The following is a 17,942-nucleotide window of genomic DNA, read 5'->3' on the forward strand; positions in this document are numbered from 1 at the left end:
ACCACTGCCAGATTGGAGTAAAACATGTAAGAAAAGGGAACCTGGGTCCTTGTTCACCACGTGTCTTTCTGAGAGGTCTCATGTGCCAACGAGGGGCACAGGAGGAGACAATCAACAGTGTGGTATGTGTCAGCCAAGAGAGGGCTTGACATAGCCTCTTAGGGTCTCCTGGGAGAAAGAGCCCAGAGATTCCCTGGTGCCCCCAGAGGTGCCATGGAAATTAGAGGAGTTGAGAGCCTGGGAGCCTGTCTTGGGATTTTGGTGGTGGAGGGGAGGTGACCTCTGGAAGGGACACTGCCTGGAGCCCCTCTTGGACCAGACACCCCCTGCCCTCTGTGGGAGACTGAGGATTTAACCAGGGACTTAGTGTATAAGATATGATGCTTCAATGCTGGGCAGGCTTAAGGTTACTTAAATCTTTGAAGTCCCCATTCCCTCTGGCCCCAACACTGCCATTCTATGGGAACAGGGGCTTCAAGCCAAGATGAGAACGTTTCTTACAAGCCTGTGATGCTATCTTCGGTCATTGCTATCATGTGGCAGCCCCATTGCTTCCACAAGGACACTGGGACCACTGACCGGTAGGCCTCCTTTTTTTTCCACTTCTGTTGCTGCCCTGACTCAGATGGGAAATGTTCCTGATTAAATGGAGGGGTAAGTGACAGCCATAAACAGCGAGAGTAAGAGAGGTATGGAAAGGGTAGCAGAGGCCCAGAAATAGACTCATCTGTGTGTTTGAAGTTGGCTTGGTGCAGGAGGGAGGAGAAGCCTTTCCTCACTCATCTTTGGTGAAATGGAGCCTATTCTTTAAAAATTTTTTTTAATTTTTAAAGAATTTTAAAAAATTTTTTGGCTGCGTTGTGTCTTCATTGCTGTGTGCGGGCTTTCTCTAGTTGCAGTGAGTGGGGGCTACTCTTCGTCGTGGTGCATGGGCTTCTCATTGTGGTGGTTTGTCTTGTTGCGGGGCACAGGCTGTAGGCGCGCGGGCTTCAGTAGTTGTGGCATTCGGGCTCAGTAGTTGTGGCACGTGGGCTTAGCTGCTCCGTGGCATGTGGGATCTTCCTGAACCAGCGCTCGAACCCATGTCCCCTGCCTTGGCAGGTGGATTCTTAACCACTGCACCACTAGGGAAGTCCCTGGAGCCTAATCTTAATTGATGCTTCTTGCTCTTGCTCCAAAATGAACTACCCTCAACTGACAGTCACCATACATGCCTGTTCCTTTTTCTGTGGTTACACTGTGTCCTCCTCTTCCTTGGAAATTTAGCTTGGGTTTTAGGGCTGCTGTGTATGGCTGTACAGGTTGTGTACTGCAAAAGTCTAGGTGGTACCATATCCTTAGGAGATGAATTGTAAGTCATCTCCCAGAAATCTTTCCATATCATAACCACTGGCTTCTCACATTCCCATTCATTCACAAATAACTGAAGCACTATTAAGTGCCAAGTGTTGTTCTAGGTACTGGGGATTTGGCAATGAACAAGATAAATAGAGTCTCTGCCTTTGGCATTGGTATAGGAAGAGACAGACAATTACCACATGAACAAATAAAGTAAGTTTAGGGCCTCCCTGGTGGCGCAGTGGTTAAGAGTCCGCCTGCCGATGCAGGGGATACGGGTTCGTGCCCCGGTCTGGGAGGATCCCATATGCCGCGGAGCGGCTGGGCCCGTGAGCCATGGCCGCTGAGCCTGCGCATCCGGAGCCTGTGCTCCGCAACGGGAGAGGCCACAACAGTGAGAGGCCCGCATACTGCAAAAAGAAAAAAAAAAAAAAAAAAGTAAGTTTAGGTGTTATAAAGAAGTTGCACATGTGGGGGTGAGGTAAAATGTTTGGGAGATAAATTCTTATGTTCTACAATAATACACTGGACCATAGTCTATAAACAATAGATGTTCTGTTCTTAACCATTTTACCCCTTTTCCTTTTGAAAAGACAGCAGACAATATGTTGTATGTATACAATGGATATCTAATGCAAGGTGGTAGAGTTAACAATTTGTTAGCTTTTGCATTTATCCTACCAGGATGAAATGGAATTTTAAGAGAATATGAATTGCTCAATACACTGAGTGGGAATAGTTTGAAAATTTTATTATTACATTATAAAATTAAGAATACTTTTGTGGGTTTGGTGGTGGTAGAGAGGCAGATTTTACAAATTAATACAGTATTGACTTTTAAAAAATAAATTTATTTATTTATTTTTGGCTGCATTGGGTCTTTGTTGCTGCACGCAGGCTTTCTCTAGTTGCGGAGAGTGGGGGCTACTCTTTGTTGCGGTGTGCGGGCTTCTCATTGTGGTGGCTTCTCTTGTTGTGGAGCACGGGCTCTAGGTGCACAGACTTCACTAGTTGTGGCTCGCAGGCTCAGTAGTTGTGGTTCACAGCCTCGAGCGCAGGCTCAGTAGCTGTGGCGCACGGGCTTAGTTGCTCCGCGGCATGTGAGATCTTCCTAGATCAGGGCTTGAACCCTTGTCCCCTGAATCGGCAGGCGGACTCTCAACCACTGCGCCACCAGGGAAGCCCCCCAGTATTGACATTTGTGGGGCATATTTTCTAAGACTAGGAGAGCCTTCAAAATCATAAACCTTACTAGGTCGCATAATTTTCCCATAAAACATAGTGAAATATAACTGAAATACTTAAATATCTTTTGTATCCTTAATGGTTTTCTATGAGTAATTTGTAGGGGTTTTTTTCTGGCTAAGAACCTTCCTTCCCTTAGACTTCTTCACTATTATTACCAGTACTAGTCTTCGGCATTTTTTTTTTTTTTTTTGTGGTACGCGGGCCTCTCACTGTTGTGGCCTCTCCCGTTGCAGAGCACAGGCTCCGGATGCGCAGGCTCAGCGGCCATGGCTCACGGGCCCAGCTGCTCTGCGGCATGTGGGATCTTCCCGGACCGGGGCACGAACCCATGTCCCCTGCATCGGCAGATGGACTCTCGACCACTGTGCCACCAGGGAGGCCCCCGTTGGCTTTTTTTAGGAGTCTTAAAAAAAAATACTAAGAAGTAAAGGTTATAAAAAACCCTGAAAGTCGTTGCATTCTTGACAGTAGAAAAATATCAGAGCATATTCAGATGTTCATCCATGAGGTCGGCCCACTCCTGGGATAAGAACCCACTCAATACACTAGTCTTAGAGGGCTTATGACTTAAATGAAGCCTTCAGAAAATGAGAAATCACCATGAGTCATCAACCATTAGAGTCAGTGAAAAGTACTGTAACAGAGAATGTTAAATGCACAGATGCTAAAGGTCTTTGGTATCTAAATCACAGATCCATAGCAGGAGGGCAAAATGCAGTCACTTGCTCATCTCTTTATTGCTATAGCATACATGAGATCATTTTGACGGAGAAGACAAGAGAATATCACATGAGAAACTGTTCTGGAACACCATAAATTGGATTTTTAGCCTTTTGCTATATATCAGCTACTATGGTTGGTTCCTAATTTGTCACGAATTCATAAACGCTCTGAATCTCAGGTTCTTTCTCTTTAATGAGGGTTGGTAATTCCCACCTCCAAGGGCAGAGCTGAAGATAAACTGAGCCAGGGTTTTGAGAGGGCTTCATAAACATAGAAGAAACCCACAAAATCACGGTGTTACTATCATTCCATCAGATACTGCTGGCTTCACATTCCCAGTTTTGTTCCTTGAGCAGAATAAAAACACTGGCTAGCGAGAATGGACACTCTGTAAAGGGTTTAACTTACTTCTTTTACAAACCACTGACAAAAGGCAGGACCAATCCATTCTCTTGCATGAATACCGCAGTCTATCCAGACAGCTCTTTTGTAAGCTCGTGATCTTCTGCCCAGCTGAAAACAAGAGTATTCATAGTAACCAATGCAGGCTTTTATTTTTGGATTTACTGACCAGCATAATTTAATATGGTTTCAGCATAATACTTCACTAGAGTTGGGTTCATTAAGTAACCCGTAAAAAAGACAGAGATTTCCTATCGATTTCAGAAGTCCAGGCTTGTTTATGCAGAAAGAATAAATTTATTGTCTTAATTACGAATCAAAGAAGTAGAAAATACACAGGGAAAATGCCATTGCTTAAATAGGCTTGCTTCTCCATTTTCTTGTAATATGTGACTTAAGTAAGAAGCTAATTTTTTCCCTCCCTCTCCCTCATCCTTGCCCTCTTTCTCTCCACTGCCCTCCCCATGCAGGGAATCAGAAGTATTCCCAAGCAATATCTATTAAAGAAATAGCTATGCCTTATATGTAGAGAAAGTCAAATTTTATTACAATACCAAAGGGAAACACAAAATGATTTGTAGGGTCAAATGACAGACTTTTCTCTATTATCCTATTATATCAATTTCATTTATAACACGGTTTCTAACCCAGTTATCAGTTGATGGCTCTTGACATGATAGGGGATCTAGTTTTCATTCATTCATTAATTCACTCAACCAAGGCTTTAGGAAATCCTTTTTAATGTCAGACACAGTGCTTGGCCTTGGAGATTCAGAGATGAGAAGACAAGGAATTTATATGGTAGTAGGGGAGGGCAGACACACGACCAATTCATCATTATAATGTGACTATATATAAGTTACTTTGGCAACTCGGGTGCTGTGTCTCATTTCCCTGTGGAGCAAAAGAGGAGCCCTTGAAGAGTTGAGCAAGACTTGAAGCTTGCCCGGTAGCCAAGTGAAGGAAGGCATCTCAAGCTTGGAAGGGAATCTGAGCACACCATGTTTGAGCAGCTGCTTCTGGGGTATGAGGACACAGAGGCAGAGGACACATGAAATTCCTGGATACTAAGTAACAGATAAGGCTTCATCCTGTATCCCATGGGAGGTGTGTGTGTGTGTAGATGGACGAGAGGGTAGCGGATGGGGACTCACAGGGAAGTTCAGTCCTGAGGCTGCTGTAACTGCAACAGGCCAGGGAGAACAGATCCAGAAACAAGCTTAGGGCAATAGCAGTGAGGACAAGAGAAGAGGTTTTGACAAATCCAAAAGTTAGAAGAAAGAACTGTCAGTTCTTCATGTTAGATTTCAGTAAGTGGTGAGAGTAAAGGAGAGGAATTTAGGATGGTTCATGTTTCCTGACCGGAGCATGGCCGTGCCATCCTGAGTCTGAGGTGCTTTGGTGAGTATCGAGATGAGGATGGCAAGGCGGCAATGAGCTATGAATGTCCAGTAAGTACCAGGGAGCAGACTCCACTGAACAGAAAAGTCTGGAATGACTGTTGAAACCATGGAGTGGATGTGCCCATCCAGACAGGGTGGGGAGAGGGAGAGCACAGCTGAGGAGAGAATCCTGGGGCCACCAGCACGTAAGGAAAGAACAAGGAGAGAGAAGCCACTGGAGGAGACCTGAGGGGATGGTCTGAGAGGAGAGGAGAACCAAGTAGGGGTCATTGCAGACATTTTAGAGGTGTTGTGAGGGCAAAGGCCAGGGAGTCAAGGTCTGAATGGTTGCTGAGGAAGTAGAGACAGTGATGCAGGGAAATCTTTTTAGATCTTTGGCAGAGAAGAGATGGGTCAGTGGCTGAAAGAGAACGCAGGCTCAAGGGCTGGGAATGACGTATACCTTCTTACACATTTCTGTAGTTTTCTTTTTTTTTTTTTTTTTTTCAGTACCTGGGCCTCTCACTGTTGTGGCCCCTCCCATTGCGGAGCACAGGCTCCGGACACACTGGCTTAGCGGCCATGGCTCACGGGCCCAGCCGCTCCGCGGCATGTGGGATCTTCCCGGACCGGGGCACGAACCCGTGTCCCCTGCATCGGCAGGCGGACCCTCAACCACTGCGCCACCAGGGAAGCCCAAGAAACAGTATTCTTTGGAATACTCAATGGCAAAAATTAAATATGGCTCAAAAACCTAAGGGAAATTTTTTTTCTTAAATGACCAGATGAGGTTAAATATGAGACATGATGAAATGCCATTTCATTTCTTTTCCCCATAAGTCAAAGCTGAAAACGATGAATGTTTAGTAAATATTTAGTTACTAATTTCTTATTTTTACCTTTAAAACAAAAAGAGATCTTCCCTCATATGATTTTCCAATAGAGAACATGTGAATGAGGCCTGAATGAGTTTTATTCAAATGATGCATCCAATTTTGAATCTAAAAGCAAGTAAATAAAAACCACGTCAGACTCTCACAATTATGGAGCTTTTAGTAAGCAAAAGAGAACAAAAAGACAACAGTGGGTTAGGAACTCAAAAAAGCATATGTGGAGTATAAGATTGAATGCAAAACCAATTTTGTAGTTTTAATTTTCTTCAGGATACTTAAAATTACATTTTATTTTCTGCTTTTATAAATAGTTGCTTTATGTCTTTATATTGTTCCCCTTTTAAAGCATACCTTCTATTACAATTTGTCATTAACATCTTAATGGCAGAATTTTACAGAAAATTAATGTGTTCTGGGTTCTTTTTGAAAAATCAAAATTTATTTCCATTTCCCCCAAAATTTAGAGGAAAAGAAAGAAATCAGCTTCAGGAAAACCATCCCAACTATTTGAAAGTGTTTATTAAAGTTCTCTATATTGTAATTTGCCACTGAACAGAAGGTGCTAAGAAAAAGGCATTATCTTTTGCGTTTAAGATTTATTCTACCCAGCCACACATTGGAGGGCATACTCTGAATAATTTCCCGAGTAATAGCGATACATTTGCATTGATCCATTCACACACATTTATCTGTCATCAGGGAAAGGTATATTTGAGATGGATAAAGAAGGCACTTAGAAAGATGGGTGACATTTCTGACTTGAAGCCCAATAAAGGAGTAAGGAAGTCACAAAAAAAGTGTCCCTCTCTTCCATGATGTGAAAGAAAGCATCTATTCTTAAAAAAAAAACACCAAAAAACATTTTCCTTTTTTTATATCCCTATTTAGTCTAATGAGCAGGATACACACACACACATACATTTACATATATGTATGTATATATCTATATTAATATATTTTTAAATTTTGATTTTTTTTCTAGTGCATGTTAATAGCAAGTATGCCAAGTTATCTAAATGTCTAATCTAACTTGACATATCTAATATGTCAAGTTATCAAAATCCTTTCCATTGCTGGTAACTTCAAGCTTCTAAAAAGTATGTTAAAAACAGGAAATATGTAGAAATAATTTTGAAAGGAAAGTTGTTATCAAGAGAACCAAAAATTCTCTCAAGAATATAACAGGATCTCATTTGTTCTATGACTGGCATTCCTGTGCTCAATTCAGGGGAAGGATGAAAAAATGTATGTACTCATCCATTTAGTCATCCTGTCAACAGCTATCTATTTGGAAGCCTCTCTTTGCTTGCCACGGCAGATACAGTGGTGAACAAGAAAGCAATGGCTTGTCCCCATGGCCCTTTCAGCTTATTAGGAGAGAAAGGCATTAATCAAATAATCATACAGTAACATAATTAACAACTATGATAGGTATCATCACATCCATGTACTGTGGGTGCAAGTAGTACTCTGGGGATTGAGAGTAGGGAGTTCTGACCCCATCTGGGATAGCAGAAACATCTCTCTTCTTGCTTAAATTGAGATTTGAAGAATAACTAGTTGTTGCTCAGATGTACAGTAGTGGCAGTGGGGATGGGTCCTTGTATTTCTCAGATACAGTAAATAACAGCAAGCTAACAGTCCCTGAGGTGCCACAAATGAAGCTTGGTTTTGGGGAGGTCTCAAATTTGCAGAGGGTATGGGGCAAACATCAAAGTTCACTCTACCCCTCAACCAAACCATTGCTCTCAAAGTCTGGCTAGCTCTACTGTCCATGCATTTTTCAATTAGGGTGTTTATAACCATAATTACAGTCAGCCCTCCACATCTGGGGATGCAGAACCATTGGATACCAAGGGCTGACTGTACTACGCCGTTGTACACAAGGGACTTGAGTATCCATGATTTTGGTATCTGTAGGGGGTCCTGGACCTAATGCCCTTTGGATACTGAGGGGCGACTGTATAGCAGCTTTACTGCACTCTCCATTGAACTTCCCCTGTCCATTGTAGAGGTGGGTTGGATAAAGCAGGTGAAATTAAAATTATTTTGCTGCTACTTATATAGTGTAAAAGGCTTAATGAAAGAGAACTGAGGTGCCTGGGCCATGTAAGAGCTGTACGTATTCTTCATATAGCTAGCCTCTGCCTCTGTCCTTACACTTCTCTCCCAATCCTGAGACTTAAATGATAAAGATGCACTTGTTAAAAAGCAACAAAATGTCCTTTGATTACATACTTCTTCTAAGGAGTGATAAACTTCATAATTATATCCAGAGACGGATCTTCGACTTCTCTGGGTTGGCAAACTGCTTCCCTTTTCCAGTACTTTCTGAAGATCTTCCATGAGGATCCTGGATTTGAAATGATAGACATGATGAAAATTAAATGGAAATAATACAAAAATCAGTCAATATCAAAAGAAAATCATGCATCTATGAAAAAGTGAAGAAAAAAAAGGACAGTGAAGATTGACACTTCTAAAAATACCAACTGTTGGGAAGGTGTTCTTTTTCAGAAAATAAAAACTTAAATAAATGATATAATGAATATAAAATAGAAAATTATAGGCAGGTGTTCCCAAGTAATAATGAGCCTAATAATAACTACCATTGATTGAGCAGCTACAAGAACTGAATGATGGCGTGGGAACACATATTTACTGAGCACCTATCAGGTGGCAGGCACTGTGCTGTGTATTTTACATGAGCTTAGTTAATAACCCTATGAGGTTAGACTTTATTGTTATCTCCATTTTACAAATGGGGAAACTGAGCCTCAAAAGGGCTAAGAACTTGTCAATATCACTCTTCCAGTGAGCACAGAGCCAGAATTGGAACTTGGAATGTGAACCCAAGTTCCAGGCTTTAGACTCAGGTCCCGTGTGACATGATGAAAAATGAAGCATGACAAGCTCCCCCACTCCTTTGCCACATCCTCCTGTTCGGCTGCTTCTATCTGTTCCCATGCCTTTTGTCACTGAACTTTTGTCATGTTGTCACCCTGCATACTTAACCCAAGACTCAGAAAAGGGAAAGAAAGAAACTACAATACTCAAGAGGAAATGGAAGAAATACCTAGAGTTGGAAAAAGCTAATTTCACTGCCTACCAGTATCAAGGACACCAAGAGAAGACAAGCTTAGGTAATCAAAGTGAATGCATTTGGAAATTGAAGGCCGAGGCCAGGGTGAGGGATTCGAGTGACTGAAATGTATGGAACCAACTGGACTGGTGTTATTATTATTTTTTTTAATTTTAAATTTATTTTTTTATACAGCAGGTTCTTATTAGTCATCAGTTTTATACACATCAGTGTATACATGTCAATCCCAATTGCCCAATTCAGCACACATACCACCATCCCTGCCCCCTGCAGTTTACCCCCCTTGGTGTCCATACGTTTGTTCTTTACATCTGTGTCTCAACTTCTGCCCTGCAAACCGGTTCATCTGTATCATTTTTCTAGGTTTCACATACATGAGTTAATATATGATATTTGTTTTTCTCTGTCTGACTTGCTTCACTCAGTATGACAGTCTCTAGATCCATCCACGTCTCAACAAATGACTCAATTTCATTCCTTTTTATGGCTGAGTAATATTCCATAGTATATATGTACCACAACTTCTTTATCCATTCGTCGGTCGATGGGCATTTAGGTTGCTTCCATGACCTGGTTATTGTAAATAGTGCTGCAATGAACATTGGGGTGCATGTGTCTTTTTGAATTATGGTTTTCTCTGGGTATATGCCCAGTAGTGGGATTGCTGGGTCATATGGTAATTCTATTTTTAGTTTTTTAAGGAACCTCTATACTGTTCTCCATAGTGGCTGTATCAATTTACATTCCCACCAGCAGTGAAAGAGGGTTCCCTTTTCTCCACACCCTCTCCAGCATTTGTTGTTTGTAGATTTTCTGATGATGCCCATTCTAACTGGTGTGAGGGGATACCTCATTGTAGTTTTGATTTGCATTTCTCTAATAATTAGTGATGTTGAGCAGCTCTTCATGTGCTTCTTGGCCATCTGTATGTTTCCTTTGGAGAAATGTCTATTTAGGTCTTTTGCCCATTTTTTGATTGGGTTGTTTGTTTCTTTAATATTGAGCTGCATGAGCTGTTTATATATTTTAGAGATTAATCCTTTGTCCATTAATTCGTTTGCAAATATTTTCTCCTATTCTGAGGGTTGTCTTTTCATCTTGTTTATGGTTACCTTTGCTGTGCAAAAGCTTTTAAGTTTCATTAGGTCCATTTTGTTTATTTTTATTTCCATTACTCTAGGAGGTGGGTCAAAAAAGATCTTGCTGTGATTTATGTCAAAGAGTGTTCTTCCTATGTTTTGCTTTAAGAGTTTTATAGTGTCCAGTGTTACATTTAGGTCTCGAATCCATTTTTTTTTTTTTTGCGGTACATGTGTCTCTCACTGTTGTGGCCTCTCCCGTTGCAGAGCACAGGCTCCAGACACACAGGCTCAGCAGCCATGGCTCACGGGCCTAGCCACTCCGCGGCATGTGGGATCTTCCCGGACCGGGGCACAAACCCGTGTCCCCTGCATCAGAAGGTGGACTCTCAACCACTGCGCCACCAGGGAAGCCCTCAAATCCATTTTGAGTTTATTTTTGTGTATGGTGTTAGGGAATGTTCTAATTTCATTCTTTTACATGAGCTGTCTAGTTTTCCCAGCACCACTTATTGAAGAGACTGTCTTTTCTCCACTGTATATCCTTGCCTCCTTTGTCATAGATTAGTTGACCATAGGTGTGTGGGTTTATCTCTGAGCTTTATATCTTGTTCCATTGATCTATGTTTCTGTTTTTGTGCCAGTACCATATTGTCTTGATGATTGTAGCTTTGCAGTATAGTCTGAAGTCAGGGAGTCTGATTCCTCCAGCTCTGTTTTTTTCCCTCAAGACTGCTTTGGCTATTCGGGGTCTTTTGTGTCTCCATACAAATTTTAAGATATTTTGTTCTAGTTCTGTAAAAAATGCCATTGGTAATTTGATAGGGATTGCATTGAATCTGTAGATTGCTTTGGGTAGTAGAGTCATTTTCACAATGTTGATTCTTCCAATCCAAGAACATGGTATCTCTCTCCATCTGTTGGTATCATCTTTAATTTCTTTCATCAGTGTCTTACAGTTTTCTGCATACAGGTTTTTTGTCTCCCTAGGTAGGTTTATTCCTAGGTATTTTATTCTTTTTGTTGCAGTGGTAAATCTGAGTGTTTCCTTAATTTCTCTTTCAGATTTTTCATCATTAGTGTATAGGAATGCAAGAGATTTCTGTGCATTAATTTTATATACTGCAACTTTACCAAATTCTTTGATTAGCTCTAATAGTTTTCTGGTGGCATTTTTAGGATTCTCTATGTATAGTATCATGTCATTTGCACACAGTGACAGTTTTACTTTTCTTTTCCAATTTGTATTCCTTTTATTTCTTTTTCTTTGATTGCCGTGGCTAGGACTTCCAAAACTCTGTTGAATAACAGTGGTGAGAGTGGACATCCTTGTCTTTTTCCTGATCTTAGAGGAAATGCTTTCAGTTTTTCACCACTGAGAATGATGTTTGCTGTGGGTTTGTCATATATGGCCTTTATTATGTTGAGGCAGGTTCCCTCTATGCCCAGTTTCTGGTGAGTTTTTATCATAAATGGGTGTTGAATTTTGTCAAAAGCTTTTTCTGCATCTATTGAGATGATCATATGGTTTTTATTCCTCAATTTGTTAATATGGTGTATCACACTGATTGATTTGCGTATATTGAAGAATCCTTGCATCCCTGGGATAAATTCCACTTGATCATGGTGTATGATCCTTTTAATGTGTTGTTGGATTCTGTTTGCTAGTATTTTTTGAGGATTTTTGCATCTATATTCATCAGTGATATTGGTCTGTAGTTTTCTTTTTTTGTGACATCTTTGTCTCGTTTTGGTATCAGGGTGATGGTGGTCTCATAGAATGAGTTTGGGAGTGTTCCTTCCTCTGCAATTTTTTGTAAGAGTTTGAGAAGGATGGGTGTTAGCTCTTCTCTAAATGCTTGATAGAATTCACCTGTGAAGCCATCTGGTCCTGGACTTTTGTTTGTTGGAAGATTTTTAATCACAGTTTCAATTTCATTACTTGTGATTGATCTGTTCATATTTTCTATTTCTTCCTGGTTCAGTCTTGGAAGGTTATACATTTCTAAGAATTTGTCCATTTCTTCCAGGTTGTCCATTTTATTGGCATAGAGTTGCTTGTAGTAGTCTCTTAGGATGCTTTGTATTTTCTGTGGTGTCTGTTGTATCTTCTCCTTTTTAATTTCTAGTTTTATTGATTTGAGTCCTCTCCCTCTTTTTCTTGATGAGTCTGGCTAATGGTTTATCAATTTTGTTTATCTTCTCAAAGAACTAGCTTTTAGTTTTATTGATCTTTGCTATTGTTTTGTTTCTATTTCATTTATTTCTGCTCTGATATTGATGATTTCTTTCCTTCTGCTAACTTTGGGTTTTGTTTGTTCTTCTTTCTCTAGTTCCTTTAGGTGTAAGGTTAGATTGTTTATTTGAGATTTTTCTTGTTTCTTGAGGTAGGATTGTATTGCTATAAACTTCCCTCTTAGAACTGCTTTTGCTGCATCCCATAGGTTTTGGATTGTCGTGTTTTCATTGTCATTTGTCTCTAGGTATTTGTTGATTTCTTCTTTGATTTCTTCAGTGATCTCTTGGTTATTTAGTATTGTATTGTTTAACCTCCATGTGTTTGTGTTTTTTATGTTTTTTTCCCTGTAATTCATTTCTAATCTCATACTGTTGTGGTCAGAAAAGATGCTTCATATGATTTCAATTTTCTTAAATTTACTGAGGCTTGATTTGTGAGCCAAGATGTGATCTATCCTGGAGAATGTTCTGTGCACACTTAAGAAGAAAGTGTAATTTGCTGTTTTGGATGGAATGTCCTATAAATATCAATTAAATCTATCTGGTCTATTGTGTCATTTAATGCTTCTGTTTCTCTTATTTATTTTCATTTTGGATGATCTGTCCATTGGTGTGAGGTGTTAAAGTTCCCCACTATTATTGTCTTACTGTCGATTTCCTATTTTATAGCTGTTAGCAGTTGCCTTATGTATTGAGGTGCTCCTATGTTGGGTGCATATATATTTATAATTGTTATATCTTCTTCTTGAATTGATCCCTTGATCATTATGTAGTGTCCTTCCTTGTCTCTTGTAACATTCTTTATTTTAAAGTCTATTTTATCTGATGTGAGTATAGCTACTCCATATTTCTTTTGATTTTCATTTGCATGGAATATCTTTTTCCATCCCCTCACTTTCAGTCTGTATGTGTCCCTAGGTCTGAAGTGGGTCTCTTGTAGATAGCATATATATGGGTCTTGTTTTTATATCCATTCAGCAAGCCTGTGTCTTTCGGTTGGAGCACTTAATCCATTCACATTTAAGGAATTATTGGTATGTCTGTTCCTGTTACCATTTTCTTAATTGTTTTGGGTTTGTTTTTTTAGGTTCTTTTCTTCTCTTGTGTTTCCCACTTAGAGAAGTTCCTTTAGCATTTGTTGTAGAGCTGGTTTGGTGGTGCTGAATTCTCTTAGCTTTTGCTTGTCTGTAAAGCTTTTGATTTCTCCTTTGAATCTGAATGAGATTCTCGCTGGGTAGAGTAATCTTGGTTGTAGTTTCTTCCCTTTCATCACTTTAAGTATATCATGCCACTCCCTTCTGGCTTGTAGAGTTTCTGCTGAGAAATCAGCTGTTAACCTTATGGGAGTTTTCTTGTATGTTATTTGTCGTTTTTCCCTTGCTTTCAGTAATTTTTCTTTTTCTTTAATTTTTGCCAATTTGATTACTATGTGTTTTGGCATGTTTCTCCTTGGGTTTATCCTGTATGGGAGTCGCTGTGCTTCCTGGACTTGGGTGGCTATTTCCTTTCCCATGTTAGGGAAGTTTTTGACTATAATCTCTTCAAATATTTTCTCTGGTCCCTTCTCTCTCTCTTTTCCTTCTGGGACCCCTATAATGCAAATGTTGTTGCGTTTAATGTTGTCCCAGAGGTCTCTTAGGCTGTCTTCATTTCTTTTCATTCTTTATTCTGTTCTGCAGCAGTGAATTCCACCATTCTGTGTTCCAGGTCACTTATCCATTCTTCTGCCTCAGTTATTCTGCTATTGATTCCTTCTATTGTAGTTTTCATTTCAGTTATTGTATTGTTCGTCTCTGTTCTTTAATTCTTCTAGGTCTTTGTTAAACATTTCTTGCATCTTCTTGATCTTTGCCTCCATTGTTTTTCTGAGGTCCTGGATCATCTTCACTATCATTACTGTGAATTCTTTTTCTAGAAGGTTGACTATCTCCATGTCATTTAGTTGTTTTTCTGGGGTTTTATCTTGTTCCTTCATCTGGTACATAGCCATCTGCCTTTTCATCTTGTCTATCTTTCTGTGAATGTGGATTTTGTTCCACAGGCTGCAGGATTGTAGTTCTTCTTGCTTCTGCTGTCTGCCCTCTGGTAGATGAGGCTATCTAAGAGGCTTGTGTAAGTTTCCTGATGGGAGGGACTGGTGTTCTTGATGAGACCCCTGAGCTAGACATAGGCTTGTGACCCCAGTACTCACCAATCTCCTCTAACTAGAGCCATGAAGTAACAAGGTGCTCACTCCTTTACGTAAAGATGTTAAAGAGACTCTTGGTGATTTTTCCTGGGCCTGGAAGGTAGCTAAAAAGCTTTGCTTTCATATTTTATCTTTCCAAAGAACCTGTGGCTTGGTGGTTTCAGTGCCATTAAAAGAACATGTAATGGCATTTTTAAATGAGTTTCAAAGTTGACCTATGTAAGACACTTGGTAAAAAAAATTATCTTGAATTACTTGAATAAATACTTTTTGGTCCTCAAAGGAAGTAGATTTACTTAGGGTCATGCTGGGTGTAGGAAATTCCTTTTGATGTACTCATTTGTTATTTACCAAGGACCCACAGTGGACAAAGCACTTAATCTGGAATTTATCATCAGCTTACTGTTCTTTTTGTTTCAATTTTCAACCTTTAAAATTAGAAACATTAAAAATCAAGGTAAGGTGTGGTGGCACCACGTTGGTAAATTTGCTTGGTAGCTGCTTGCCATGGCTCAAAATATGAGTGGAGTTTAGATTGTCAGTCTGAATATGATCTGTATTAGTTCTTTCTTTCTTTCCTCAAAGAAAGGAGTTACAGATGAAAGTAGGTTTGTATGGATTAAAGAACTTTACAATATTGCCAGTGTGGGTGTAAAGAACCAAATGAACTTCTTCGTCAATGTCCAATCTTCTTGTGTTGTGTGCGAATCTGGGGTGGTCAAGAAAAATGTGAGTTTGATTACGGCTGAGTTGGTTGGTTATAAACTGTCAACAAATTCCAGTTACAGTAGGCAATTTCCAGCTGTCTTTCCCTTGCCAGTACCATCTATCCATTTCTCCTGGCTACTTTTCTCTATTTCAGGAAAGTAAGGGGAAGAAAAATAAATAGATTTGCCATAACCAGCAACCTACAGAAGAATCTCCTTCTGAATTTCCAGTTTAAAAAGATAAATGAATACTTACAAAATAGTTTTCAAAATTATAAAAACCTTTACAGCATGTTTACAGAATTGAGCTCTAGTGTATTACTTTTGCATTATTTCCAAAATGGACAGACTTTCTAAATACTGGGCTGGCCAAAAAGTTCATTCGGGTTTTCCTGCAACATCAGGAAAATGTGAACGAACTTTTTGGCCAACCCAGTATAAACAAGCACAGATAACTTGTTTCCCCTCAAGGTAAGACCAATTCCTCATATTCATCACCAGAAAGTTCTGATGCTGATACATCTGCTTGTTTGGAAACTCTTGGTAGAACCACCACTGTACCCCTTAGAAAGCTAATACTTTCTCAGGAGTTTCAGTATGAAAAACTATGCTCCTTAATTGATTAGATTCTTAAGTCATTTATCAACAGATAATGATAAACATATTACTAATCACATAACGAAATGAACTGTCAAAATAATTCTAATGGATAATTGCTCCTACAAAATATTTACCTTAGTATTTTCTAGTCAAGTTTGCTAGTGTTTTAACCAAAGTAAATGATGAAGTTTTAGAGTCTGAGGTTGTGGAATCACTCTAGTTGGGTATTAGTTTCTTTGATGAATCAACTCTTAAGCTTCTCAGTTTTATTTTAAAGATTCCAAGTGCCCTAAATAGAGCTGGCCTTTAGATCCCCAGTATTCATCCATTCATTTAGGCCAGTGATTCTCAAGATGAGCTGCTTTAAAATCACCCATGAGCTTTAAAAAATATGCCACACTGAGCCTTACTTAGACAAGAATCTCCTGTGCATAGGTATTGGGCCTTTCTAAAAAGCTCACCAGGTGATTTAATATATCATCAGGCTAACATCTGGAAACCAGTCATTTAGGCTCATTAATCTGGAAACTGATGGCTGTCAGTCCTCTTAGGTTCTATCCTAGATAAAAGTGGAAGAGAGTATTCGAATACCGCTGGTCCTTGCTTCCTCTCTTGAGTGTGTCTACTGCATGTGGTCAACTGCCTCTCAGCATTTATGCCTGTGCCCTCTTTGGACTTCCTGTGCTGAAAGGGCTAGGAAGCTGAAAAGTACTTTTCCTCGACTCTCTTGCACCTGTGGTTCTGGGTACAAATCTGTGAACTCTCACAAGACAGGAAGTTAAGAACGAGGCAGAGGCCGTCTCCTGCTGCTGTGGCTGTGGCGTGTCGAGGTTGCAGAGGTGTGACTGTTCAGAGGCAGTCAGGTGGCTGGACTCAGAACTCCAGGGTCTACTCGCCAGCTTCCTGGCATGAGAGGCAATTATGGTCACAACAGTGGTGGCCGCAGTGGCGCAGCAACAGCCTCCTGACCGCTGGGCGGTCACACCAGCTCTGCCTGCTTGGTCCTTGTCAAGTAGGCAACTGGAAACCAGTGCGCTGACGAAAAGCCCAGGAAATGGAGCCCAAAATGGCTTTTTTTTTTTTTTTTTTTTTTTTTTTGCGGTACGTGGGCCTCTCAATGTGGTGGCCTCTCCTGTTGCAGAGCACAGGCTCTGGACGCGCAGGCTCAGCGGCCATGGCTCACGGGCCCAGCCGCTCCGCAGCATGTGGAATCCTCCCGGACCGGGGGACGAACCCGTGTCCCCTGCATGGGCAGGCGGATTCCCAACCACTGCGCCACCAGGGAAGCCCCCAAATGGCCTTTTTAAACTGTTGTAGTCTCTTAGTTCCTTATGGCTGGTTATTATTTCTACCCCAATTGTAGGCACTCCTAAAATAGCGACTCCTAGATCTATTAAGAACTCTCCAAGTGATGTCATCACTGAGTACAAAACTACCTCCCCAAAGCTTCCAGGGAGGAGAAGGGGGGGTGGTCAAAATTTGAAATTTTAAAGGTATTTAATTTTCAAAATGGTTGAAATTTTTTTATGGCAAAAGGAGTCATCTCCTATGTCATATCGTTAAGAGGGCTGGATCACCTGGGGCCAGACACATGCGGTCACATAAAGGTGACTGTAACTATACATTATGTACAGTTGTACAGAGTAAATGATCATCTTTTGAAAATACCCCTGGCTACAATACTAAAAGTCAATTAAAATGATCTCTACCTACCAGCCCCGTGGAACTTAACTGACTGTTCTCTGTTATCTTGGGAACAACAAAATGAATAATTCTACTCTCCATGAGGAGACAACGGGTTTAAAACACTCGTTTTTTAGACTCTCTTCTCTGTGGAATAAAGGGTGATATTTGATTCTGTATCAGTTCCACATGACCTATATTGAATGGCAGGAAATAGACACTTGTTAAAATAACTGGTATATTCTTCTAAATAATAATTAATAACTGGTATATTCTTTTCTTCCAAATAATAATTAATGAGGCATGTGAGTTTTTACTGAGGACCTATAGATATATAAGCACTTCCCTGAAAGGCATT

The 17,942-nt window shown here is 40.3% G+C and overlaps 1 protein-coding gene across 1 annotated transcript in view; it reads right to left on the minus strand.

Annotated features, from left to right (window-relative positions):
- Nucleotides 1-17,942, minus strand: part of CPA6 (carboxypeptidase A6) — a 266,531-nt gene that overhangs the window by 65,252 nt on the left and 183,337 nt on the right. Inside the window, exons 4-6 of the mRNA XM_060116340.1 lie at nt 8,225-8,339; nt 5,993-6,094; nt 3,718-3,822 (exon numbers count right to left, since the gene is read on the minus strand). Coding sequence (XP_059972323.1) covers nt 3,718-3,822; nt 5,993-6,094; nt 8,225-8,339 — 322 coding nt within the window. The remainder of the gene's footprint in view (nt 1-3,717; nt 3,823-5,992; nt 6,095-8,224; nt 8,340-17,942) is intronic.

The sequence above is a fragment of the Mesoplodon densirostris genome, chromosome 13, assembly GCF_025265405.1.
Source record: "Mesoplodon densirostris isolate mMesDen1 chromosome 13, mMesDen1 primary haplotype, whole genome shotgun sequence".
Classification (NCBI taxonomy): domain Eukaryota; kingdom Metazoa; phylum Chordata; class Mammalia; order Artiodactyla; family Ziphiidae; genus Mesoplodon; species Mesoplodon densirostris.